The sequence below is a fragment of the Poecilia formosa genome, unplaced genomic scaffold (assembly GCF_000485575.1).
Source record: "Poecilia formosa unplaced genomic scaffold, Poecilia_formosa-5.1.2 Scaffold99, whole genome shotgun sequence".
Taxonomy (NCBI): Eukaryota; Metazoa; Chordata; class Actinopteri; order Cyprinodontiformes; family Poeciliidae; genus Poecilia; species Poecilia formosa.
In genome coordinates this window covers 1,686,024-1,710,659 of record NW_006800038.1, presented here as the reverse complement: position 1 = coordinate 1,710,659, position 24,636 = coordinate 1,686,024, and the positions used below count along the sequence as shown (strand labels likewise).

At 36.3% G+C, this 24,636-nt stretch overlaps 3 protein-coding genes and 1 long non-coding RNA gene across 6 annotated transcripts in view; 2 read left to right on the top strand and 2 right to left on the bottom strand.

Annotated features, from left to right (window-relative positions):
- LOC103142696 (struthiocalcin-1-like) overlaps nt 1–1,567 on the top strand; it is an 8,177-nt gene extending 6,610 nt beyond the window's left edge. Inside the window, exon 2 of the mRNA XM_016674709.1 lies at nt 842–1,567. Within this exon, the coding sequence (XP_016530195.1) occupies nt 842–1,039 (198 nt within the window). The 3' untranslated portion in view covers nt 1,040–1,567. The remainder of the gene's footprint in view (nt 1–841) is intronic.
- Nucleotides 1,568–3,797: 2,230 nt separating this feature from the next.
- On the bottom strand, nt 3,798–8,594 carry LOC103142658 (C-type mannose receptor 2-like). Of its 2 annotated transcripts, XM_007558815.2 has the most exons (6): nt 8,518–8,594; nt 8,241–8,430; nt 7,594–7,794; nt 6,667–6,875; nt 5,389–5,717; nt 3,798–4,456 (listed from the first exon to the last, which is right to left on the bottom strand). In XM_007558815.2, exons 2-6 carry the CDS (start codon nt 8,369–8,371, stop codon nt 4,265–4,267), a joined length of 1,062 nt encoding a protein of 353 aa, XP_007558877.1. In that variant the 5' UTR covers nt 8,372–8,430; nt 8,518–8,594; the 3' UTR covers nt 3,798–4,264. The 2 variants fall into 2 exon arrangements, with proteins under 2 accessions (XP_007558877.1, XP_016530193.1); XM_016674707.1 differs by lacking the exon at nt 8,518–8,594 and having other exon boundaries at nt 8,241–8,504.
- A 2,517-nt stretch (nt 8,595–11,111) lies between these two features.
- Nucleotides 11,112–18,506, bottom strand: LOC103142657 (uncharacterized). Of its 2 annotated transcripts, XM_016674706.1 has the most exons (6): nt 18,138–18,506; nt 15,231–15,332; nt 14,348–14,563; nt 13,457–13,668; nt 12,888–13,204; nt 11,112–11,562 (listed from the first exon to the last, which is right to left on the bottom strand). In XM_016674706.1, the coding sequence occupies exons 1-6, from the start codon at nt 18,146–18,148 to the stop codon at nt 11,374–11,376; spliced, it is 1,047 nt and encodes a 348-aa protein (XP_016530192.1). In that variant the 5' UTR covers nt 18,149–18,506; the 3' UTR covers nt 11,112–11,373. The 2 variants fall into 2 exon arrangements, with proteins under 2 accessions (XP_016530192.1, XP_007558872.1); XM_007558810.2 differs by lacking the exon at nt 18,138–18,506 and having other exon boundaries at nt 15,231–15,529.
- A 981-nt stretch (nt 18,507–19,487) lies between these two features.
- On the top strand, nt 19,488–24,071 carry LOC107836962 (uncharacterized). Its single transcript, XR_001662933.1, has 3 exons — nt 19,488–19,841; nt 20,505–20,506; nt 23,900–24,071. It is a non-coding gene; the product is annotated as an uncharacterized LOC107836962 (long non-coding RNA).
- Nucleotides 24,072–24,636: the final 565 nt, after the last annotated feature.

Genomic DNA, 24,636 nt, shown 5'->3' with positions numbered 1-24,636 from the left:
TAGTTTATTAGTAATATCAGAAATTGTGGAGTACGCATGATTTAGATCAATATTATACTTGATAATGTTAAAAATAAAATAGAATCTCAATATCTAAGAATAATTTTGTGAAAAAAATGAAATAAACTTGTTTTGTTTCGCCAATAGATCAATCCTAACCTGTTCAAGGAAGCAGAATGGGTCACCTTTAGCATACCAGTCCTACTTTTTAAATATTAATATTTAAGAATATGTTTTAACTCCAGTAATATTTCTGGATTTTCTACCCACTGAACGAAAAACAAACATGTTTTAACCAAAAATTCACCAGATACAGACACAACTGCAGTTTAAAGTTTCATAAATTTTTTATTGAAATAAACTGCTTTGAAACATTTTTCCTTTGCCTGATTTTGTTATTTTTTGTTACTTTTATAAATTATTGTCATTTTGGTCCTTTATGCCAAAATTTCCTCTTAACTTTATATTTTTTTGATGATGTAATTTTTAGATATTAAATGGTAATTTGATCAGTTACTCAATACTTGATTTGATTTTTTACCAAATACTTTTTTACTCTTATATGAATAATTTCTTGGACGGCCACTTTTTACTTTTACTTGAGTAAAAATATGTTGAAGTAGTTCTACTCTAACTTGAGTAAAAGTTTTGGGAACTCTGCGCATCTCTGCTCATTAATACACAAATAGCTGAAATATTGAAACATACTGAATTTAAATATGCTTTGCATAAAGAACTTCCATTTAAATGCCAGAAAAATACGTCAAAGTTTGCTGTTAACAAAATGTTGGTATTTGTGTGCGACATAATGCCTGATAAATCTCGTTTTTCGTTCCTGCAGGTTTGGACCGGCCTGCGTTTCCTGGCTGGTGATTGGCTGTGGGTGAACGGAGCAGACATGTTGTACACCGACCTGCCCTCCTGCCCCACCCCGGGGCAACACTGTGGGTCGCTGTCAAAAGATGAGACTGTTGGAGTGAAGACCAGGGACTGTTTGGAGAGAAAAAACTTCCTCTGTTACGGCTACAAACATCCTTAAGAAACCTGGTCATCTCTGCAGCACATTTAAGATGAGATTCAGCTTTTATTTATGCAACTTTACTTAATATAGTTAGATTTTACTGAGATATTATAAAATAGTAGCTGTTTAAGAAATAAATTAAATATACTTTAATTAGAGGTTTGTAACATAAATCACAAATGAACAACTGAGATGCAGCTCTGACATTTTTCATTGTTTAAAAAGTAAAAAGAATAATTCAAGGATTCACTGAGGTGCTGCCATTTTGTTGTGGTGTTTCTGTCCTGTTGCCTTTTGTGTATGGCTTTAAGTTCATTTTGATTAGTTTTGAATTAGCTCAGGCATCACTGCAGTTTATTTTAACGATCCATAAAGTTGTGTAAGCAAATCTTTGAACAAATAGAAATTTACCCAAACATAAGAGAATTTTTGTTTTGGAAGCTATAGAAAAAGGGATACAGCAGCTCTGTTTGCACTGTTTTCTCAGCCTGTTGAGTGATAATAATGTACTACTGCATTATTATCATCTGTCCATTATCCATCCTTCCTTCCTTCCGTCCATCCAGCCCTCCGTACATCAGCTTATTTGAGATCCAGCTGAGGAAAGTAACAGTGATAACAAGGTTAAAAATAGTTTTGAGTTAGTTTTTTTGTTTTGACTTTTTTTCTAATTCAGTTTGTTTTAATTAGTTGTTAATGTGTTTGCTTGTTTTATTAGTTATTAGTTAAATATTGTTTAGTTTTAGTTTTTATTACTTATATGGTTTTTTCATACTTTGGTTCATTTTTAAGTGCAGAATTCAAAAAGGTTACAATATTGTATTGTGATTATTTACATAGATTGGATAATAAATACTCAACAGAAGATATCATTTTCAAAAAGTGCACTGAATTATTGTTGAACAATTAAGCTTTAGTGTTTCCTCACAGCTTTTACTGCCACCATTTCCCAGGCTAGTGTAAGTCCCATCAGGAGGAGAGGCGGACACTCCTGGCCACTAGTCCCGTATTCAGTTCTATGACTAGTCCGCCCAGGAGCCGCCACCACTATGAGCAGATGGCAAAAATTACCATTTGCCATAAATTGCAAATGGCTGACGTAAAATTTCACATCAGTTCGAAAGGCTAATAAATAAATTCAGAAACATAAAAACAAAGAATATCTTTTTATGTAAGTTTTAGCCTCGTAAACGCATGATATAGTTCTGCTTAGCTATAGTTTCCCCCCATTAATTATTTATTTCAGTTAACTAAAATGTTTTCTCAAATTCAGTTTTCATTTCGTTAGTTTTAGAAATGAAATAAGCGACATGATGCTTAATTTGCTCTACTGCTCCATCTAGTGGACAACACACGTAAATCAGCCAGTGATTAAAATGATGTGACTTTAGTGTGTGCATTTTTAAACTGAATAAAAAAAAAATAATAATATATATATATATATATATATATAAATATTGAGATCCTAATACATAAATTCTGATTGTCTTATTCTGTCTTTATGATTCAATCTATGGATCAAAAGGAAAAGTGGAAACAAGTAAAACAGAAAATTATGATGCAAATGTGTTTGTGTTACTTTGTACATGACTTTTTCACTTCAAAATAATAATCTCTGTATCTCTGTAAAATCCTTCCAGAGATCATAAATTAATCTTTAAAAAAAGATACATAAACCTTTAAAATACTAGAAATTAGAAGTAACTTTTAATATATATTATTATTTTAGACACCCACTAATCAATCCTAATCTTAATCCTTACATTGTAAACTAAGTAATTTGTGAATTGTTAAATATTTTGTTTGGAACTAGAACATTTATAAATATATGACTTATTATTATTTTTTTTTTATTTTTATTTTTTACAGTAACTTTACAAATAGCTCCCCATTAGTACCGGTTATCAGGCTTGGGTGTGGCCTTTTTTTTTTTCTTTTTTTTTTCAAAAAATTAGTATTTCCTTACAAAACTTAATCAATGATTGTGATTATCCAATATCAACATTAATAAACCCATAAAGAAATAAAAAATAGTGAGGAAACTAAATGAAAACTATGCTTTAGTTTATGTTTGGACAAAACTATTTTATCGGTGAGCAATTCGTTTTATTTATTTGCTTAAATCTAATTTGGTGACATTTGCTAATGTAGGTCAATGTTTATCTGGAAATTAAAACAGTGTCTGAGCCAGTGTAATTTCAATTTTATTTATATTTTCTAGTTGGGGAAAAAAACCCAGCTATAGTTTGAAGTTGTGATGTGTTGTAAAAAGAAGAGCAAAATATCCCAAATATATTTATTCCTTTAATTATTATAACTATCAGACACCTCAAAACCATAATCTTGCAAGAAGGCAGCCTCTTCCTTTATTTTTAACTCAAAGCCTGTAAATCCAGAATAAATACAGCAGATTAGCAACACAGAGGCAGGAGGAGCTTTCTATGTCATTTTAGGAAAGTCAAAACAATTCATTTATTTTTAAAATCATTTTATGGTGCAACATCTCTAAATGTTGCAAACTGTCTACATTTTTACTAAACTAGTTTTAAGAAAGAATAAAATTTAAAATAAATTCTTAGCTTCTGCTGAAAAGTACAGATTTTCTAAGGTTCTCATTGAGTAAAATTTTGTTTTTCCTGAAGCTAGCTGGCTGCTAACAGTGAGATTAGGTAAAGGTAATTTTATTTATATAGCACATTTTCAGCAACAAGGCAATTCAAAGCGTTTTACAGGAATTAAAAGGAAATGCAAACAAAATAACAAACCAAAGGAAAGAGCAAAAGAAGAAAAAGGATCTAATGTTGATCTAAAGTATGTAAACTAGGTTCTCCTGTTCAGGGTTGCTAAGTTTCCTCTGGTCTAACTCCATTTCTGGGTTGGGAGAACAGGAGTCTAAAACAAAGTTTCAATCCAAATGTATCTGCATCTAGATACTGAAACTCTACAGTTTCTGAAACAATAAACTAAAGAGTGACTAATCTAACTCCTTTTCTGGGTTAAAAGTGAGTAGTTACAGTTTTTAACGAGTAGTAATATAACAGTAACTAAGTGGTGACAGTTCCTGTTGATTATTTCTGGATTCTACGTTCGTAGTAATTCTAATCTTAATTCCTTTTCTGGGCTGTATAATATTAATCTACATAGTGCGTATTCCACAATTTCTGATACTACTAATAAACTAAAATAATCCTTTTCTGGGTTAAATAGGGAGTACGCCAATGTTTCTAACAGGTAAACTAAAGTTTAGGCAGCAAAACTGTAGCAGAGGAAGCTTTTCCGCTCTGAGCAGTCTCTGGGCTCCACGCTGCCGGTGTCGTTCTTGGATAACGCTCCGCAGTGCTGCTCCAGCATGGGGCACTGAGGCAGGTCAGAGGTCATCGCTGCTCCGTTCACCCACACCCACTCATCGCCCAGGAAACGGAGGCCGGTCCACACCTGCAGGAGAAAAACAGTGGCTTCCAGAGATCTATCCAAAGTCCAGAAAAATACGGTTTTCAGACATGATGCCATTGATTATTGGCAAAGAAACATCCACTGGATGAGCAAAGCTGGAAGAGACGATTTCATCTATTTGTGGATTTTCTGTGCAAAGTAATTCAAATTATTTGTTGAAAATTTGCCTGTCTGCAAATTATCTTCATACGGCATATATAAAATATTCAATACAAAATTAATCTGGAGGAGATGAGATAACTAGACTCACCGCTACTGGTTGAGTTTAAGAGCAGCCGATCCAGGGCCAAAGAAAACAAGAAAATGTTTGCCAAAAATGCTCTGAAATTTTTAGATTAAAGTCAGAAATTATTTAGAAAACACAAGGAAATTTCTGAGCTTCAACAGCCAAAATGAGCAAGAATATATTCAAACATTTTGACATTAATTTCAAAAGAATTATAGAAAATCCTTCAAAATTTAAAAAGTTTAATATTAGTAACTTTTGAAGCTCAGAAATGTTTATTTTTTTTCCTAGAAAAAAATAAACATTAATAAAAATGTAAAAAATTCAGAGTTTTTCTCACAAATGTTCGACTTTTGGAGCTCAGAAATTTCCTTCCAGTACTAACAGCAGAAATACAGTCAGGCGGTTTTCTGACTGTTTTCTCAGTCAGAAAACGACCTTCAGAGCCAGAGGAGGATCTCAGCGCTGTCAATCATCCTCCTTCAGGCTTCAGTAAGCTTCAGTAAAGGAGAATGATTGACAGCGCTAAGACCCTCCTCCTGGCTCTGATTGGTTGTTTTTGACCTTTTGTGCACTGGTGGGTGGAGGTGTTTGGTTTTGTTTTTTTTCTGTTGGGACGTAGTGAGCATAGTTTTGTAAAAGCTACAAACTGCAGCCTTAAGGTCAGACCCGCGGTGTTTGAACGCACCTCCTCGGTGTCTGCCGCCATGATTTTGCCCATCATGTACTGGTGTTCGTCTCCAGGCTGAACGCTGACCAGGTCGAAGCGGAGGCCGTCTCTGCTGAGGCCCCGGCAGTGCTCCAGCGCCTCCTCCCAGCTCTTCTCCTCCGTCACCAGCAGCACGTTGACGTTCCCGTCCCACATGCAGACGAAGGGAAGCCGGACGTCGCAGGGCTCGGTGGCCATCAGCCTGCTCAGCGAGGACAAGGCCACGCAGTTGGCGTCGCTGCTCGGCTCGCCATGTTTCCAGCTTGTAACCCCTGAATCCCCCGAACTCCAGCTGAATGAGTTCCCACCTAAAACAGATACGAAGCTTTAGCGCATGTAAGAGTTATTGGTCTGTTTACAATCTGCAGTAAAAGTCACATATCGATCCTGTCTGTGTGTTTCATCGGTAAAGACAGAGCCGGCCCAAGGCATTTGCTGCTTAGGGCCCCTGCATCACCAGTGGGCCCCAAGAAACCACCAAGCTAGCATGATTATATATTTAAAACAATATTGAATTATACAATCTAACTGCTACCGAAAATGAAAAAAATGATTTCTAATATTTTTATGGTTGTTACAGAAATAATAGATCCACCTGTAGGCTTGCTGACACTATATATAAAATATCCAAATTGCTAACTTAGTTAAATATTTTTCAATTCATACATCTATATTTTAATAATAAGGGATTCTTAACCTAGGGTTTACAGTTGAATTATTGAAACCTCATTTAATTTATCTGTATATTTATATGTTACCTTTATGCATGTGTACTTTTTAAAATGTATTTAACATTTTATTTTTTCATGTCTTTTTTAGCTGAATTTTATTTTATTTTAAAATGTTGATTGTGGGTGGAGGTGTTCAATGTTTCAATGTGTTCTCTATGTTTCATATATGCAAAAAAACTTTATATTTTTCAGGTGATGTTTCTGTCAAATAGCTCAAATAAAGTGGCACACTTAATACCATTCTGCATTTCAAAATCCAAATTTTATTTTATTTTTGGTTGCTGCTCCTGATATTATTGTCCAGTTAATTTCTTAAGAAAAATTTGAGCTGACTGTGGATTTTCTCTCATTCAACGTCAGATTTATCTGCAACAATATTTGCATGACAGAAAGTTTACAACATCTTTAAAATCTGTATTTTCAGATAAATATTTAGTGATATGTGGCTACAGCAAATCAGATTTTATATCAGTGATGTCTGAATTATCACTGAAAAACTGTAGCAGGTTGCATCTCTGGTTGTTACCTCCTCTGCGCAGTCCAATCCAGATGGGAAAGTCAAACTCAGTAAAGATCTGGTTCATGTCGGAGCTGCTGAAACTGGCCAGATTTCCGTTCTGGGACTTGCAGTAGTCCAAGGCCTCCGGCCAAGTCTTCGTCTCATTTACAAACGTGTATTCTTCTCCATCCCGACAGACAAACATCAGACGAGTTCCACAATCTCTGGAATAAATCCTTCAGAGAAATCAAAAGAAGGTACATTTAATGCAAAAATTATTTTTACAGTGTTCATTTAGAAAACAGTAGATTGCCAGCGTATAAAATAAAACGGTCAATCGGATTGTAGCTCATTTAAACAATGAGACATTAATACGTTTTTTTTTCAAGGTTTATAGTTTGGAGGATGATTGTGTTGCATTTTTCTATCAACTTATGTGTTACATAAGTCATATAGGCTAATGACTATCAGTAAGAAAAAATCAAAACTGTAAAAAATAAAAAGTAATACATGTGTATATAAAATTGTGAGAATAAAGTCCTACAAAAGTAAACTTTAAATATTTAATATCTCCTAATATGACTTTATTCTTGTAATTTTATGACTCTTATTGAAATATTTTTAACATTATTTTCATATTATTTTGACTTCATTCTTATATGACTTTATTCTCAAATTACTATAACTTTATTCTCATGATTTTATTATTTTTTATATGTTTTCCTGTATGGTACTAATACTGAAAAGATTTTTAGATAGGAAAAAAGACAATCATACTACATTAAAGCATTATCAGCTGTTATCTTAACACTTCTACATAATGTCCCACAGAAAATTGAATGAAAACTCGTGTCAAATTAACAAAGGAGAGCCCAGATTCATTTAGACTGAATGAAACTAAATACATTAGATACCCAGTTAAATTGATCTCATCATTTCTTTAAAGTCCATTACTTTTTGTTACTGAAATAGACGGAGGCACAGTATTCCTGGTGTGGCTCATTCTTCCCCCAGTCTGAGACGTGATAGTACGCTCCATCAGACCATTTCCAGCTCCACCATTCTCTGTGCAGGCCGACCCACACCAGGTACTGCTTCAAGTCCATGCTGTCCATGTCTGAGGCCGTAGAGATGGTGGCCAAGTCGGTGTAATAGCTTTGGAGAAAAACACATAAATAGTTACATTTGCTAAATAATCCTCCGTGGTGAAGCGTGAAACAGGCTCTGACTCCTGGTTTGGACAATTTCCTGAACGTCTTTTCTCTTCTACCTTAAAAAAAGTACAAGTGGACAAAACAAATCTTAAAAACAGTCATGAACTGGACTGAAAAGTAGCAAAGGTCCAACTAAAGTTCGATCAAAAATGTTGAAAGACCTTCAGTGAAATTCATTTCATTTCAGTTGTGTTCTGATTGCCGATTATTCTCTTTCAGAAAAAAATTCAGAGATTCATCAATTAACGTCTAAAGTTTTTCAAACTCTTAAGTTCTTTTTACTGCTGTTTCCTGTCCATCTGTCTGTTTTCATTTCTGTAACTTCAGTTCTTGATGTTTATCCTTTTTATGATCACATAAAAGCATATTATCGTTGGAAAGCCTCACCTCTTGCAGAAATGCTGCGCCTCGTCCCACGTCAAACCGAAGGTGAAATGTATGTAATATTTAGTCGGAGGCGCTTCAGATGCGATCAAGCAGCTGAGCAGAACCAGCGATCCCAGGAGGCTGCTCTGCATCTTTTTTCCTTTATATCCAAAAAGTTTTTTAATTCAGCTTCACTTCATGCTTTCTTTTGCTATTAAAAAAGCAAAAACAAATTATTCACATGAGCACATAACAGATGTAAACTCTGATCATGTATTGTCAGTGTTAGGTAATTTACCAGTTGTCTGTCTTCACCCACTGGTTTTTCTTTCTGGTCTTGAACTAGATTGATGAGCCAACAAAGTCCAATTGGACGTCTTGTTATTTTAGGCCGTATTTGCCAGAGCAGGCATTTGCCTGGGAGACACACTTAAAGTCATCTATCACGCCCATCTCGCCTTTAAGACATTTGATTGCTGGCAAATCAGTGGAAAGATTTTCCTACAGGTGAAAAACAGGAAAATATTCTTCCTGAAGAAAAGGACGAAGCAGGGAAATAAAGGGATTACTTTGCCCGACATGAAGTGTTTCAACTGACGACAAAATGCTACAGCCTGGATCGCCTGGAGAAAAATGTCACAAAAGTGAGAAATAAAAGCTTAATTGATTAACACCAAGATAAAGACGTGAATGCTCCTGTTTCCTCAGTCCAGAGATGGTCGTCCTGTTTTCTCCTGCAAGGTCACATCTGGCTGCAAGGTCACGGTTTGCATATTTTTCCTCATTTGATTAAGAATCAATGCAGAAAATCACACAGTCTTCAAACGTCTTGGTTGGAAAATAATGGAAGTAAATATTAACTTACATGTTGGACTTTATCACCCCGCTTTAGCCCAATTTTTAACTCTATTTTTTATTCAGTTTTAAACATCCATCACTGTGGGATGTGGCTCATCCACTAAACTCGCTGATCTCCCCTCCATTCAGGGCTTGTACAGGTCAAAGGTCAGGACAATGGCCTTTAACATAACTGGTATGAAGCACATTCATGTGGTGATAAATTACTATTGGTGTACCTTGGTTTGTCATGTAATTCCACATCTTCACAGAAAGATTAGAGGTCAGATCGGGCCGATGGAGCTGGTGACAGGTTAATGCTGCAGGTTAGAGTTTATTCTGACTGATCTTTACTTTTGTAAGGTAAGATAAGGTAATTTACACAGCACATTTTCAGCAACAAGGCAGCTCAAAGTGCTTTACATGAACTAGAAGGAAATACAATCAAAACTACAAAACCAAAAGAGAAACAAAAAGCTAAAAGTACAAAACTAGATATTGGTTCTTAATGTCTTATAAGAGTCCGTAATTTATAAACTAGTCGGGGTTTCTCTGGATTGTACTGATCAAACTAAATGTTGGTACCGGTTGTTCTGGGTTCAGTTCTAGATTTGTACAATCTGGAGTTAAATGTTGGTTCTCCATGTCTGATTCTTGCTCTGGGTAGCTAAAAAAACGAGCAGGAGTTTCTCTAAGTCTTGCTCCGATATAAAGCTAAATGTTGGTCTAACGTAGTCAGAACTCCATGTTATATATTTATTTAGAGAATAATGTTCTATTTTCCAGATCGTTCTTACGGAGGCTGGAAAAATGGCAACAAAAAAAAAAAATTAAATTTGAAATTTTATTGTGAAAAGTGCATAGACATGCCCTGATGTCTGATCATTTCAGACAGCAATACAATCCTCCATTCCTCTATTATTCCCCCAGCATTATGACTTTCTACTTCACTGTTTTTTCATGGTCACTCTGCTCTCAAATACTATTTAGAGCAAAGAGGAACTGAAGTCAGAGTTCTTGTTTGTGTGCAAATGTGGCAAATAAGTCTGATCCAGAGTCCAAGGCGAGGTTTGTCCGCATTAAATAAACAGAGTGCATGGTTGTGTTTTCAATTTCAAGGAAACATATTGTATAAAATTCATTTTTTTCACATTTCTGTTTGGGTCTCCACTAGAAACAGATTAAGAACTTGAAAAGCCACCAGCCGTTTTCTGGCAGGAAGTTAATGTTTTTTGGTGTATGGAAAACAAACCATCCCAAAAACTTTCCAATTCATAAGCCACAATTGGCGGCCACTGTGCTGTTACCTAGCAACCCCAGCTGAACCCGGCCTCCTAACCTAGCAACATAACCTAGCTGAGCTCCAGCATGTTTGGTCAGCTGGTTTTACCACTGTACAATGGCTGCTGGAAAAGACAAGTGTCTTGTTGTTGATTTACCATCCAAAAACCACTTCCTGCATTTTTGCTGGTTGTGCAGGAAGTGCTACTTCTGCTTTTCAAAGATGTGCAGTTGTAATGGCACATCTGTTTTCAACCATTTTCACATATATAAAGGTCAAGTATAAACATTGAGTTTGAGGGCGTGGCCAGCAGCAGATTATTTGAATTTAAAGTGACTCTAAAACAGAAGCTCAAAATAGGCAGAACTGACCAAACAAAAACCTAATTATCTAAAAATCATTTTGTGGAAAACAATTTGTATATTGGAAGCATAAAAGGTCACTTTTAAGGATCAGTCTTACACATGAGATCCTTATTGTGAGATTCATTATCAGTGCAACACACTTCTGTGGACAATTTGAGCATAGTAGGGAAATGAAAGAGAATCACAATCACTTATTAATAACATTTATTTCATGATTGAATATGTGCTTATTTTAAAGTCTTTAGATAAATTAATTTTTTAAACTGTTGACTTTTAGAAAAGGTGTGATGGAAGAGCCATTTTTATTCTTTTTTTAAAGAAATCATGATGACCGCAGCAACTTATTCACAGACTTAAACAGTTTTAGCCACTTTCTCCAAAGATAAAAGCATTTTTAAGAACTTAAACAAAACATTAAAACACATGCTGAACACTTTCTAAGGATAGTACAGTATTTTGATTTCCTTAAATTTCTATCAGCAAAATCCTGTCAATCATTTACTCTAACTCTGACAGATTAACTTTCAATTAAAGACTAATAACTAATAACTTAGGTATGTGGTTATGCTTGTTTCTGTTAACTCATATTCTGAATCTAGAGTTTCAAGACGATGGCTGGACATTTCTGCAGGATGTTTGTTGCAGAAACACTCAGATGCTTTTGGTGACATTAGTAGCTGTAGCAGAGGAAGTTTTTTCTCTCCAGGCAGTCTCTGGCAGCCACGTTGCTCCTGTCGTTCTTAGAGATGGCCCCACAGTGCCGGCCCAGCGGGGGGCATTTCAGCAGGTCAGTGTACGACACATCTTTCCCATTTATCCACAGCCATTCATCTCCCAGGAAACGCAGACCGGTCCAAACCTACCAGAAGGAACAGAAATTAAACCTTTCATGCCTGAAACTCCTTCAAGTTGGCAAATATTCCTCCACACTCTGTAAATAATGTGAACAAAGCGAGAAAATGGCTCCAGAAACAACATTTTCCTCTCTGTTGTCATGAAGTCGCTCAGATTTTGCTCCGTGTTTTGCAGAGGAGGGATGGAGGCAAAAATGGTTCTTCTGATATCAAGACCGAATGCTTAGGATGTCGACAAATATTTCAGAGCATTGCTTTTTGTTTTCCATATCTTTTTTTTCCAAAAAGATATGGAAAACAGTTAACTACTCAATCAGAAGTACTTATTGGTATTAAAACAAGGTATGCAAAAAAATACATTCTGAAATCACACTTTATTGAAGATTCACAAATGTCACACATTTGGCTTTAAATATTCTGCTATTAGTTGAGAATAATCCAGTTCAGGTTTGAAAAGTCTAGGTGTTGTAGTTTTTTAACTAGAGTAGATAAAAGATGCTGAAGGTAGCAGAAAATTTGGTGGAATCGTCCTTTAGCCATTTACCAAATTCAGCTTCAAGAGCCACATGGAAATATTTCCTCTAACATGGATTATGACCATAAAACATTAAAAGTGAGACTGAATTTAAGTTTTTGGCTTGATGAAACGAAACCATCAGTTCAGTGAGTTTTCAGTGCCGATGCTGAATCTGAGCGAAGTTTGCACCTTAATTTAAAAGGTTGATTATGTGGCTAAGACAGTTTGTAGTTCTGCTGTGTGCTTGTCCTGTTATGCAGCACAAACACACTATTTACTTTATTACATTATTATTAATTAGCTGGTTAGTGCTGAAACTTTTTGGCATTGCTACTTTACCTTTCTATTAAAATGTTGCTCCACTTACTTTTCATATCTGTTAATCCTGGCTGTGGACAAAGTTTACAGGTTCCCTGGTGTTTTTTTTCTGTCCTATCTTAAAATGTATGTTTTTAAAAAACAAATAATTTTCTGCAGTCAGATATTTGCAGGTGCTTGCTCAGCAAAAGCTAGAGACACAGAGGTGCTACTTTAAGCCAGGACCAAACACCATCTTGTGTTGGAAACATGATTTTACAGTCATTAGCAACAACTTTGTGTTTTCTCTGAGATGGTGGCTCTGATAACTTGCTTTTAACTCGTATTCAGTTTGTTGTGCATCTGTGTGTGAAGAGGAAAGGAAGTTAAGTTTCGTAATTTTGACAAAACTATGGCGTCTCGAAGTCTCAGGATGTTTAAAAACAGCTCCATCCCTGTTTCAAAGATAATTCAAATATGAAAATGGATCTGATTGACTTTTCCTCCTGAACCCACCTCTTCGGTGTCAGCCTCCGTTACTCTGTTCACCACATATTTGTGTTCATCTCCAGGCTTCACGCTGAGCAGGTTGAAGCGGAGGTTGCTGTTGAGGCCAAGGCCTCGGCAGTGCTCAAACGCCTCCTCCCAGCTCTTTTTCTCCTTTACCAGGATCACGTTGTCGTCCAGGCAGAAGAACGGATGAAGAGTCTGGCAGTTCTCAACAGCCAGCCTCTTTGTTACTGAAGTGATGGTTACACAGTCCTTGTTGTCACTCGGCTCTAACTTCCAGTATTTGTCCTCCTGGAGGCCTGAACTCCATTTCCATGAGCTGTCTGAAGAAAAAATGAATCATTTTGTCAGACATTTCTTTCCACCTGAGCTTAGAATGAGGAAAAGCTAAATAACTTCTGATGCAGCTGCAGCTCGTCTATCTGCAAATGGAAATCTTAACTTTTGCTCAGGATGTTCAGTTCAAGCAGCAGATTCTTCTTAGTCACTTTCTGAATCCTGAGCAACTTTAGCGCCAAATCTGGTTTATTTGTAATAATGTTTAAACCACAACTGGAGGAAATGTTTGTTTTTACCATGTCTGTGAAGTCCGATCCAGATGGGAAAGTCTTGCTGACTGAAAACCGTCATTTCCTCCTCTGTAAAAGTTGCCAGCTCCTGACTGATTTTCATGCAGTGCTCCTTTGCCTCAGACCAACTCATCATCTCCTGTGTTATGGTTGTAGAGCTGTTGTTTATTATCTGACACGCAGCGAATGATTTCATTTCACAGTCTCTGCTATAAATCCTTAAAGCAAAAACATGAATAAAAGAAGAACTTAATGCTTTAAACCCTCATATCCACATCCAAACAAAAACATTGTGCTGTTAATTAATGACAGCAAATTCAAACAATTTAACAAATCAGCCAAAACCTGAAACGTCTTTACCTGTAAATACTTCTGATAGTTATAATTATATAAATATACTGCAGCAGAAATCAACTGAGCAAACTTTATGTTGGTCCTTTTTAAAGGAGGGAACAGACTTTGGTTCATGGTTTAAGAAATCTTGAGTGTTTGTTGTTTGTTTAGGTCTTTCATAATTTAGTAACTACCACAGCCACCACACCAGGAAATTAACTTTATCTGAATATGACAAAAGCAACTCTGAAAAATAACTTTAAAATTAAATCAAGACAATCTTGTTTTACCAAATTGCTGTCACAGAGGACAGTGCAAATGAATGAAAGCTTTCCAAACATAAGGTTTTGTAGTTGTTTTAATTCCTGATAGTCACATCACAAATTAGATGTGGTGGATGGAAAGAAAAGTGAAAATAACACACAGAACTGAAACTATAAAATGAAGCTGGATGTGTTTCTATCGGCCGTCTGTAACTGTGAAGTCAATTTTTTGCTCCTTTGTTTTGCGATCAACAGTTTTTAAAGATTATTTATTTCAGAAAAATGAACAGTCTCACATTACTTTCTGTTGTTGTAGTAATGGTAGCCGAGTACAGCGCACTTTTCACCATTATTTTTTCCTTCATTTGACACCGATTTAATCTTATAATCTTTTCCATCGATCCACTTCCAGTCGTTTTGTTCTCCTCTGTGCAGACCAATCCAGGCTTTATACTCCAACAGGAACAGACTGTTTGCATGTTCCTGGTTGTAGATGGTGGCCAAGTCCAAGTAGTTTCTACAAGGACAAACTGTAGTTATTTTGTTTGTCCCTTGTCTTTCAGCACACACCTGAACCTTTACCTCAGCTGCCGTGTTTGCTCTTGAATAAAATGTTCAAATGAATGAATGCTTTTAGATCATTTAAAGTGAAACAGCAAAACATTTAAGCTTAATAATGAGGCCTGGCACAATTTTTTTCTGGGCGATAAATTGTCCCAGAATTTATCGCAATAAATGATAATATTGTTGTTTTGAGACCATTTTCAAGTAATATAATGGTCATAATGACATAATAATGCAAGTGCACATTCTCAGATATCAGTGAACTTTAAATTCTAATGAACATTTAACACTGGAACTGGAAGACATTTTAAATATACAAAATAAATAAACAGTCCAACAAATAAAGTGAATTATGAAGTCTCTGTGAACAAAATATTCCTTCTGATTGAACCAAAACACCAAACTGAAGACTTTAGTCGTCCTGTTTTTGGTAGCAAGAGAGAAAATGATAAATCATGCAGATGGAAATTATTGAGCTCATCTTAATTTGTCATGCAATTAATTGATATATTGATTATTGCGGCAGGCCTAAACTGGATCAGTGGAAATGAAACTAAATGATAGCTAGTACATTTGTTAACTCTAATCCTTAACAGAGAATAAAACAACAGAAAACTTACTTTCTGCAGAACTTTTGCGCATCTTTCCAGTTGTGACCAAATTTCATATGTTTGTGTTCGACTGACAGAGCTGATCCGGGTTCAGCTGCCGTGCCGACGGCGCTGAGGAAGAGGAGGAAACGGAGGAAGGTCATCAGCGTAATGAGGATGCTCATCATGGCCAAACTTTGTTTTCTTCCTCAGTGATTTAAAAACAGGCAGTCAAAAGAACACCAGCGGATTTGGTTGAAAAACCGTCTTGTATCTTTTCTCTGTGTTTGTGGGGTAGAGTTTCTCGTTGCCGTGGTTTAAGCTCACACCACAAAACCACCTTCAAACGCATTTACATAGGAGGCACAGATAAGTAGTTAACATTCATGCCGGTCTAAGAATATATTTGCCTGCAGGAAAATGAAGGCAGGATTTCCCTACAGCCTTTCAAACTGGAAGCTCACTGATTGTCCAGCAGCAAATTTCACTTCAACAAATAGGTAATAAATCAGAGGTGAACTCCAATGAAAGTAAATGACTCAAGAAAGAGTAAAAAAGTATTTGGTAAAAAGTTTACTCAAGTACAACTGATCAAATTATCAATCATTTAATATTCAAAAATTACATCATCGGACGAACCACAATAGAAAGTTAAGTTGAAATTTTGGTATTTTAAGGACAAAATTGACAATAATTTAACAATAAATAACAAAATCAGGCAAAATAAAAAAATTTCCAAATCAGTTTCTTTCAATAAAAACTTATTAAATTTTAATAAAAGCTGCAGGTGTGTGTTTGTGTCTGGTGATTTTTTGTTTTTCATTCAGTGGGTAGAAAGAGACATTTCACTCAAATAAGAGTAGAAATACTTCATAATAAAATTATAAATACTCCTAAAAGTACATCTTTGCAAAAATTTACTCAAGCAAATGTAACTAGCTTCCCTAATGTTATTTTTCTGTTTTATTTCTCTCCCAAGCTAATAAATTATGTGCTTCTTTATCATATTTAAGACAAATGGAGCCAAATCACATTCCTGTAGTTCTCAGATTGATGGACCAAAAACAGTTCAGCAGTCCTGCAGCACCTTAAATAACGAGAGTTATTTGAGCTGAAACATCTTTACATCACAAAGAAAACATATTTATTGCTTAATGGATTGCAGAAGGTTTGTCCAATGAATCTAATTCTAATACTTTAAGGAAAATAAGGTCAAAGATGTTGTAGCTTTGGATATGGATAATATCTGAACTGACACAAACAAAAGGAGAGCTGCAGCAGGTTAAACGCTGGAGGAGGAGTAAATGAAGTTACTGAGATTGAATTTGGTGTTTCTGCTGTTTAATGTCTCGTCCCTCCCTGTGTTTAGCAGAGCTGGCTGCATGTCAGGCATGAATGTTTCTCAGATGTGTCACAGGTTTGTTATTAGTGAGTGATGGAAACCGGATGGCTGTCGAGGGGAGGCGAGGCTCACAAACTCATTTTTCTTTTGCCTATCTCAGAAACCGTTCTGACAAACATTTGGTTTCACTGAGGGGGAAAAAGCAGAACTCCATAAAACGCAAAGCAGGAACATCAGGGACAAGATGAAGTCTTTAAAACAAATATTGCTTTCCGAAACAATCCTGAGGTTAATTTCCCAAGATGGTTCTGCTTCAAAGACAAACACGCTTCTAAATCAGGCAGTTATGTAAAAAAGTTTTCAAAGTTAAAGACCACATTCCAAGATTTTTTGTTCTCAGTGAGAGGCTTGTACCCCAAAAAGCTTGAGGTTTAATATAATCTTTAAATGTTATAGATGTCAGAGGTCGAGTAGGCATTCTTTATAGTTAAATTCAAAAATTATACTCAAGAAAGCAGAACTATTTTAACATACTTTTCCTCAACTTAAAGAGTATCCATCTAAGAAATTACTCAAGTAAAAGTAAAATTCAAGTCATAAAATCTGATTTGATATTTTAAACTGATGTCATCAAACTGTGAAGTTCTGTGCTTTATAGTTTATGTGCTAAACTTTACATAAAATTAATGCTTATTGAAAACAACATTAAACAACAAAACTGACGCACTAACAAGAAGTTTCACTTTAGCATAAACTGCAGCTCTTTGTGTTTCGTACCGTTTTGGTAAAATATGTTTGTTCTTTCTTCAAGGAACCCACCTGTATTAGAGAATCCAGTCAAGTAAGAGTAGCAACAGTTCTTAGTACTCAAGTAGAAGTAAAAAGTACTCCTGAAAGTTTTTCCAAAACATAACTAGTTTCTACGCATTTATAGTTAAATTAAATTTAGGAAAGGAGGAGAACAGTAAACCTGATGAACCATAAAATTTGACCCTTGACCTTTCCATCTGCCTCTGCAGTGACAGAGTGAGGTGAAGCTGAAAGAAAATACCACTTGTTTATCCAAGTGGTTTGAGTTTGATGAAGACTGACTGACCGACTGCGTATCCAGTGAAACCAGTAAAGCTGCTTTGTTTTCCCCAAACCTCCACCAGACACACATATACATCGGTCCTGAGGCTTTCTGTAACAATTCCTAAGATTTATTATGTGGAAAGCTTGACCCTGTGAACTCGTCATTTCTTCTTCTACTGTATCGCCGTAGTGACTGAGAAAGTGGAAAAATAGTAATTCATCAAGTTGGTGAAAAAAATAAGAAAACACATAAATTACTTTGGCAGGGGCAGAGTGGCTTTTATTATTTTATTAATGGCAATGCAAGTGTTGTAAAAAGCAGCACTGACATATTTTCCACTTTTTAAGCCACTTTAAAGCTTCCCCCGCCCCCAGCCCCACGCTCCCCCTTTAACAACAGCCCATCAATCAATCTCTGCTCTGAAACAACGACTTACTCCGGAAACACGACTTTTTTTCTCTTCCAGATATTTCACTTCTCTCGGATTAGCTGCTCTGTGCCTCTTCTTGACGTCACTCACCTTGAATCCATTCCCTCATCTTTCTGGATCACATCGGCAGAGGCTGCTATCTCGCATGAGACGCCGTCTTTATGGCACAGCTGGCAGCACTTAGCGCAGTCAGAGTCTCTGGACTGAGAGCCGGAGCCAACAGCCGAGCCGAAACATTAACACAAACTCAGATGGGTTTCCTTAAACTGGTAAACTTTTAAGGATTGCAGTTTGTATTGAACTTTAAAGGAACCGTAAAAAGCAAGGTGTTCCTGTGCAGATAGTTCCACATTAAACCAGCACAAATTCAAAGAAAGCAGTCAGAAAGGTTCAAGGTGGTCTGAACTGAGATTTTTTACGAAAATCATTAAAACTCTAAAGGATTCTGGGTTACAGCGTTAGCTTCTATCAGGAAAGAAAATGTCCACAACTGGGAAAATAAAAGTACAGCTCCTATAGGATTAGACAGAAAGTTTGGTTTAAATGCAATACATGAAGAATCTCTTTAAAAGCAGCAGGTTGCTGCTCTGAAGCATGCACCTGTCTGCTAACAAGAAGCTAAAATCAAATGACCTTTGAGAATAACTGCTGCTGCCCATCAATCTGGGAAAGGCCATAAAATGTTTCCAAACTTTTTGTTCCATGATATTCTGCATAGGATTATTCACCTGCAGGAGACATTTGAACGGGGACTGTTACATAAAATTGACTTTTTCTTAGCTTTATACAGTGTTGCGATGTTATTCACTCATCAAAAACATCTTGTTTTGATTCTTTCATGCAACAATTAGCAATCACCTGGAGCTGAGCATCTGATGAGTTCATCATATGAGATACTTCTCAGTCCAATGCTGCTAAAAATGGTTGTAAACAGCATGATGAAGGAGCTTCTTAAAGAGATAGAGGCCAAATTTCAAGCCATCAAACTGCAAAATCAAATTTCTTTTAAGTCACTTCTGATATATACAGTATTTTTATAACAACTGAAAGCAACATAGCTACTTGGTTGTGCTATAAAATGGCACAATTGCTGGAAATACATAATATTGCCCCTTTAAGACAGCTGTTCCAGCAAATTTACTGCAAGGTTAAATAGTGCAATTTTCAATGAGATTACTAATAACCCAAAGCTCCATCTCAGACTCCTCAGGCCTCAGGTAGCAGGTATGTTAAAATTCATAATAGGACAATTAGAAAAGGATGAGTTTCTTGGAGGGGGGAGATGGTTGGAACTGTTGAGAGAGACTGCCTCTTTTCAGCTGATAGTTCCAATCAATAATGTCCGCTCAGACCTTCTTTTAGTGTTGTAGTTTGGCCGCCGTCCAGCAGAGGGCGCCGCTGGTCATCCTTTACCGGAGCCAGTTAGGAATAAAGATGGCGACGCGGCGCCATAACTTAACAGGAAAGAGAAACCCGAGAAACGGTCCAAACAGAGTCCGGTGAGGGATGAACGGTGCACTTTATGTGTTTCTGTTTAGAAATATAAACGCCGGACAGGTTCCTTAAGTTTTCACCTTAATAGTTATTCAAACGAGCTGCATGACGGAGCAGCGTCAACTTCTCAATGAAAAACAACTGAGATGTGCTATGAAGACGGGAATGATCTGATGAGGTTATGGAGAAAAATTATTACATAATGGAAACAAACATGGCACCAATAAGCAAGATGGTTTAATCACTTTATGGAGCGAAGTTTTTTAATTCCACAGACATTACCTCTGTATGAACGTCTCTGTAAGTGTCTCACTTATTTTATTCTTTTTATTTTTTCCGTCTGCATACGAGCTTCCTGTTATATTTTATAAATATGTCTAAGTTTAACAATGTGAGAGCCACAATATTCTGTTTATTCAGTCAGTATTTAGTACAACTGATACAAAATAATGTTAAAATGCATTTATTTTTTAATTCAGCATATTATGAAAAAATAAGCCCTTTATATTGAGAAAAGAAAAAAAACTCTTAAGAAAATGCCAATATCAATTACTCGTTAGTTGATTGATCTTATCAATCAGCTTTAGATTAACTCATTAATTGATAACTTGCATCCCTAATATCAATCCTAACACAGTGATTGAAAAAGGAAGGAATCAAGGCATTATAGTGGCTCAGTCAAAGTCCAGCCCTTGACCTGAGTGAAATCCTGTGGTGGATTGTGCAAAAACTGATGTCTGCAAATATTTCTCTACAATAATGTGACAAACTGAAAATACTAAATACTCCTGTAATGATTCCATAATCTGTTTAATCACACGTGTACTTTGTGGAGGGTTTTTTTCCCAGTCAAAGTTTTCGTTGCACTTTGATTCCCTGTCTTGCTGTTTCTGGTTGCTTTGTTGAGCTTGGTGATCTGTCTACCACAGTCAGCCTGTTTCAACACTCGCCCTGTGTTGAAAGCTGTGGGAGTGTTGCGTAGCGACCGCTTTGTGAAGTGTTTGCGAGAGTTTCAGGCTCCTGCAGGATTTTGGGGGAGGGAACGTAAGAAATGTCTATGTGTATGCATGTGTGTGGAAATCAGTGTTGGCTGGAAGTGCCTGAGTGACCTCATGCACATCTGTGTGTGCTGATCAGCAGAGAGTTTTTACAGAAAAGGTTTCACTCATGTCTCTGAGAAGCAAGACTCGACTGGAAGCTGTTTAAAGGAATAAAATGATTAAGAGCAAAGCTAAACCCAGAGCCGGAGCGTCATTAGCTGTGTGACTCGGATCAGCTTGCCGCCTCCAGCAGCTGCTCCTGTTCTGAGTTGCCATATCTTATTCATAACCTGCAGAACAGTAACCGGATCCAACGCACCCATTAGACTTCCAGTGTTTTTTTCACACTGCAAAACACTCAAAATATTACCAAGTATTTCTAGTGCAAATATCTTAGTACACTTGAAATAAGAGAAAACTAACATAACTTTTTAGCAGGCAATAGGAGCTTTTTCTAAGTCAATAATCCCTTAACATTGTTGAAAAGTGCATTGTTGAAAACAACTGAAATAATCTGCCATTTACTTATAGCTTTGGAAAAATGTCTGTGTATAAGTGAAATAATCTGCCAATCGATGTTAAGGAATTATTGACTTAAAATAAGTTCATATTTCCTGCTGAAAAGCTACATGTAAGTTAGTTTTCTCTTATTTCTAGTGTATATTTGCATGAGAAACTGGAACAAAATTATTTGGTAAGATTTTCTGCAGTGCAAGTTGCTGATGATGAGTTTTTTATATAAGTTGGAGTCTGTGAATAAGCAGTAAAGTTAGTTAATCAGATTATCAGTGGTGGAAAACAAAACTTTGGGATTATTTGTTAATTATTTTGGTAAAATATAAATTTCTTGAGTTTCGGACAGCAGAGTTGTATATGCTAAGCTGTTTGCGCATTGTTTGGTAGTCATTCAGTGATTTATAAACTAACAGTATTTTAAAGTCTATTCTATCAGTGTAGGGACTTTAGAACTGGGTGCTGTGCTCCATCTTCCTGGTTTTAGTCAGAACTCCAGCAGCAGCGTTCTGGGTCAACTGCAGCTGGAGGATTGATTTTTTTGTTGCAGTAATCAGTGTGACTAAAGATAAACGCATGGATGAGTTTCTCTATATCTTTCTGTGACATTAGTCCTCTAATCCTGAAAATGTTCTTCAGGTGATAGAAGGTCGACTTTGTAACTGTCTTTATGTGGTTCTGATGGTTCAGTTTATTACCATAAAGTTGACATAACACCATTTTTAGTAAGAGGTGACTCAAAGGAAAATGGACAAATCCAAGTATTGACCAGTATGTCTCTCCTTAGGTCAGAGTTGCAATGATGCATAATATCAGTCATTTCATAAATCAATTGATTCCCATTCGTAGCTTATATCATCTCAATGCACTTAACAAGAGAAACAGATCAAATTTATATTCAGAAGTGATCAAATTCATCCATTTATGCAGAAAGATTCAACTATATAAATTTCAACTGGATCAGGAAGTCTGACACATGCAATGTCTTTGCTGTTTCTTTATTGAAATATATAAATATGTAGGTTTATATTGCATTATAAACCTTTCTAACCTCAGCATCTATGTCACACCAGTCTTAGAATATAAAGATGTCTTGATTTCTTCAAGACAAACTCTGACGCAAAATACAGGACTTGTAAAGTTCTGCAGAAGACTGTAACGTGAAAAGCTCCTTATTTATTTATTTAATTCATGTTTTGAGCCATAATCAGTAACTGAACAGCTGGGTCTCTGTGCAGGGTCCTCCTGATTGTTTTTATTTCAACATATTTATAGGAGCGCAGAAAGGACTTCATAATAACCGTAGCAGTCTACGATTTCATGCGCTTAGCCTCCATAAGTCCTTGGATGATATGAATGTGTGTAAAACTGGCCTGCAGGAAATAACAAGCAGGCTTGTTTCAGGAGCACATTTACATCACTCAGGGGTGTAGCAAAATAAAAAGTGTAAAGTTTATCCTCCTGCCTAACTAAGATCATAAATTTTGCATGTTGAAAAACATAAAATGCAAAATTTTTTGCAGATTTAGCAAACTGGTTCCAAAGTGCTTCCCAAATCCCAAAGTTATTCATAATTTTTTTAAGGTTTAGACTTAATGTTTTTATTAAACCAAGAAGTTTCTTTCCGATAGGAAATGAGATAAAATTATTTAAACACAGTATCAGTTTAGAAAAATGTTTTTTTTTGTTTATATTTTATTTGAGAATTGTACGTTAAAACTTATTTATACCCCTCTCAATAATCTGGAGTTATAGCTGGCATATCATTGTTATTATTGCTTTGCTCCTGAGGTAAAAGTCTTTGCAGTTGGAAAGCCTCCTTGCCATCACCCTAATGTTTATCTGGCTCCACAGATTCTTGAAATGATTCAAGTTAAGAAGTTAATATTACTTCCAATACAGAAAACATGTTACTGATATTAAAACTTTGATTACCATCTTAAATGCATAAAACATTTGTAATCCATTTTATTCCAATGCTACATGAAATTAATAACCAGTAATATTTTACATTGTTTTATCTCCATCATTATTTGAGTAACATACTTCAGCAGCAAGGCAGTTTAAAGTGCTTTACGTGTCAAAAACATAACAAAATTAACCAAAAAATGGAGCTTTAGTTTTCTAAATGCACCATATTTTCCCTTAAATGTAAACTTAAAGAAAGATGTGGTGCTTTTTGCATTTCAGCAGCATATAAAGACATGCAGCTTTAGGTAAATAGTCCTTCCTCTGACACTGTAATCTAATCGGCATATTTTAGAAAATTCTGTGGCTTGAACAAAGCGACTCAGAGATGCAAAATATACAGTGAACATGGGAGTGTTATGAAATGCTGTGCTAAATTATACTGTACAAAAAATAAAACCCTTCATTTGGTTGCACCAAGTGATGCGATGGATTCAGTGACTTCCTTAAGCTTTTCAAACAGGAAGTGGCCCCTCCCACACACCTGTACTGGAAAACTGCAACAATATCAAAACATTAGCATGCCTATCATACCAACACATACATTATGCAAAGTGAGAATCAATAAATGATACATATATTTCATACACATGAAAATAAATCATGTTTTACAAGAAAATGTGTTTTTACTTCACAGTAAAATCCATATAAAAGATGAGATTTTCCAGCTTTCGATACAGTTGAAACCAGGAGTTTACATGCTGGAGCTTTAAAGGTGACATTATGCTTCCTTGAACAGATTAGGATAGTCTAATATATAAAACATTTTTTGTACAAAATCCTTCTTAGATAATGAGATTTTAGTCTCAGTTCTGCCTTTTTTTCCATCTCTTTCAGGATGAGTTGAGTTAGGACGTCTTGTCATCCAAAGGAGCTGCTGCTGGCCAAATCCTCCTCCCCCCAACTCAGCGTTTACCCTCATGTATGTAAAGGATTCTTAATAAAATAGAGAAAGTTGTGGACAACCCTGACCGTGAGAAAACAGAGTAACTTCAGTTAGAGGTTTCTTCAGATTTGCTGTAATACACACTGCTACAGGAGATATTTCCTGCCAACAGCCATCATGATCTACAATGACTCTGAAAAATCTGAATTAATGTGTTACAACAACATTTAATTTCCTTTGGGATTAATAACGTATTTTTGAATTGAATTGAACAGAATTGAAAACCAGCTGGCCAAACATGCTGGAACTCAGCTTGGGTTGCTAGGTGACGGGGATGGGCTTGGCTGGGGTTGCTAGGTAACGGGGATGGCTTGGCTGGGGTTGCTAGATAATGGGGATGCGCTTGGCTGGGGTTGCTAGGTAACTGGGATGGGCTTGGCTTGGGTTGCTAGGTAACGGGGATGCGCTTGGCTGGGGTTACTAGGTAACTGGGATGGGCTTGGCTTGGGTTGCTAGATAAAGGGGATGGGCTTGGCTTGGGTTGCTAGGTAACGGGGATGCGCTTGGCTGGGGTTGCTAAGTAACGGGGATGCGCTTGGCTGGGGTTGCTAAGTAACGGGGATGCGCTTGGCTGGGGTTGCTAAGTAACGGGGATGGGCTTGGCTGGGGTTGCTAAGTAACGGGGATG

Excerpts from the sequence above, each read along its gene's own strand:
- LOC103142657 (XM_007558810.2), bottom strand. The coding sequence starts at position 15,388 with ATGATGAGCATCCTCATTACGCTGATGACCTTCCTCCGTTTCCTCCTC. Across the intron at positions 14,564-15,230 it reads GCGCAAAAGTTCTGCAGAAA|AAACTACTTGGACTTGGCCA; the intron begins GTAAGTTTTCTG and ends TTGTCCTTGTAG. Across the intron at positions 13,669-14,347 it reads CATTACTACAACAACAGAAA|GATTTATAGCAGAGACTGTG; the intron begins GTAATGTGAGAC and ends TTTTGCTTTAAG.
- LOC103142658 (XM_007558815.2), bottom strand. The coding sequence starts at position 8,371 with ATGCAGAGCAGCCTCCTGGGATCGCTGGTTCTGCTCAGCTGCTTGATC. Across the intron at positions 6,876-7,593 it reads GTCTATTTCAGTAACAAAAA|GATTTATTCCAGAGATTGTG; the intron begins GTAATGGACTTT and ends ATTTCTCTGAAG. Across the intron at positions 5,718-6,666 it reads GATTGGACTGCGCAGAGGAG|GTGGGAACTCATTCAGCTGG; the intron begins GTAACAACCAGA and ends TATCTGTTTTAG.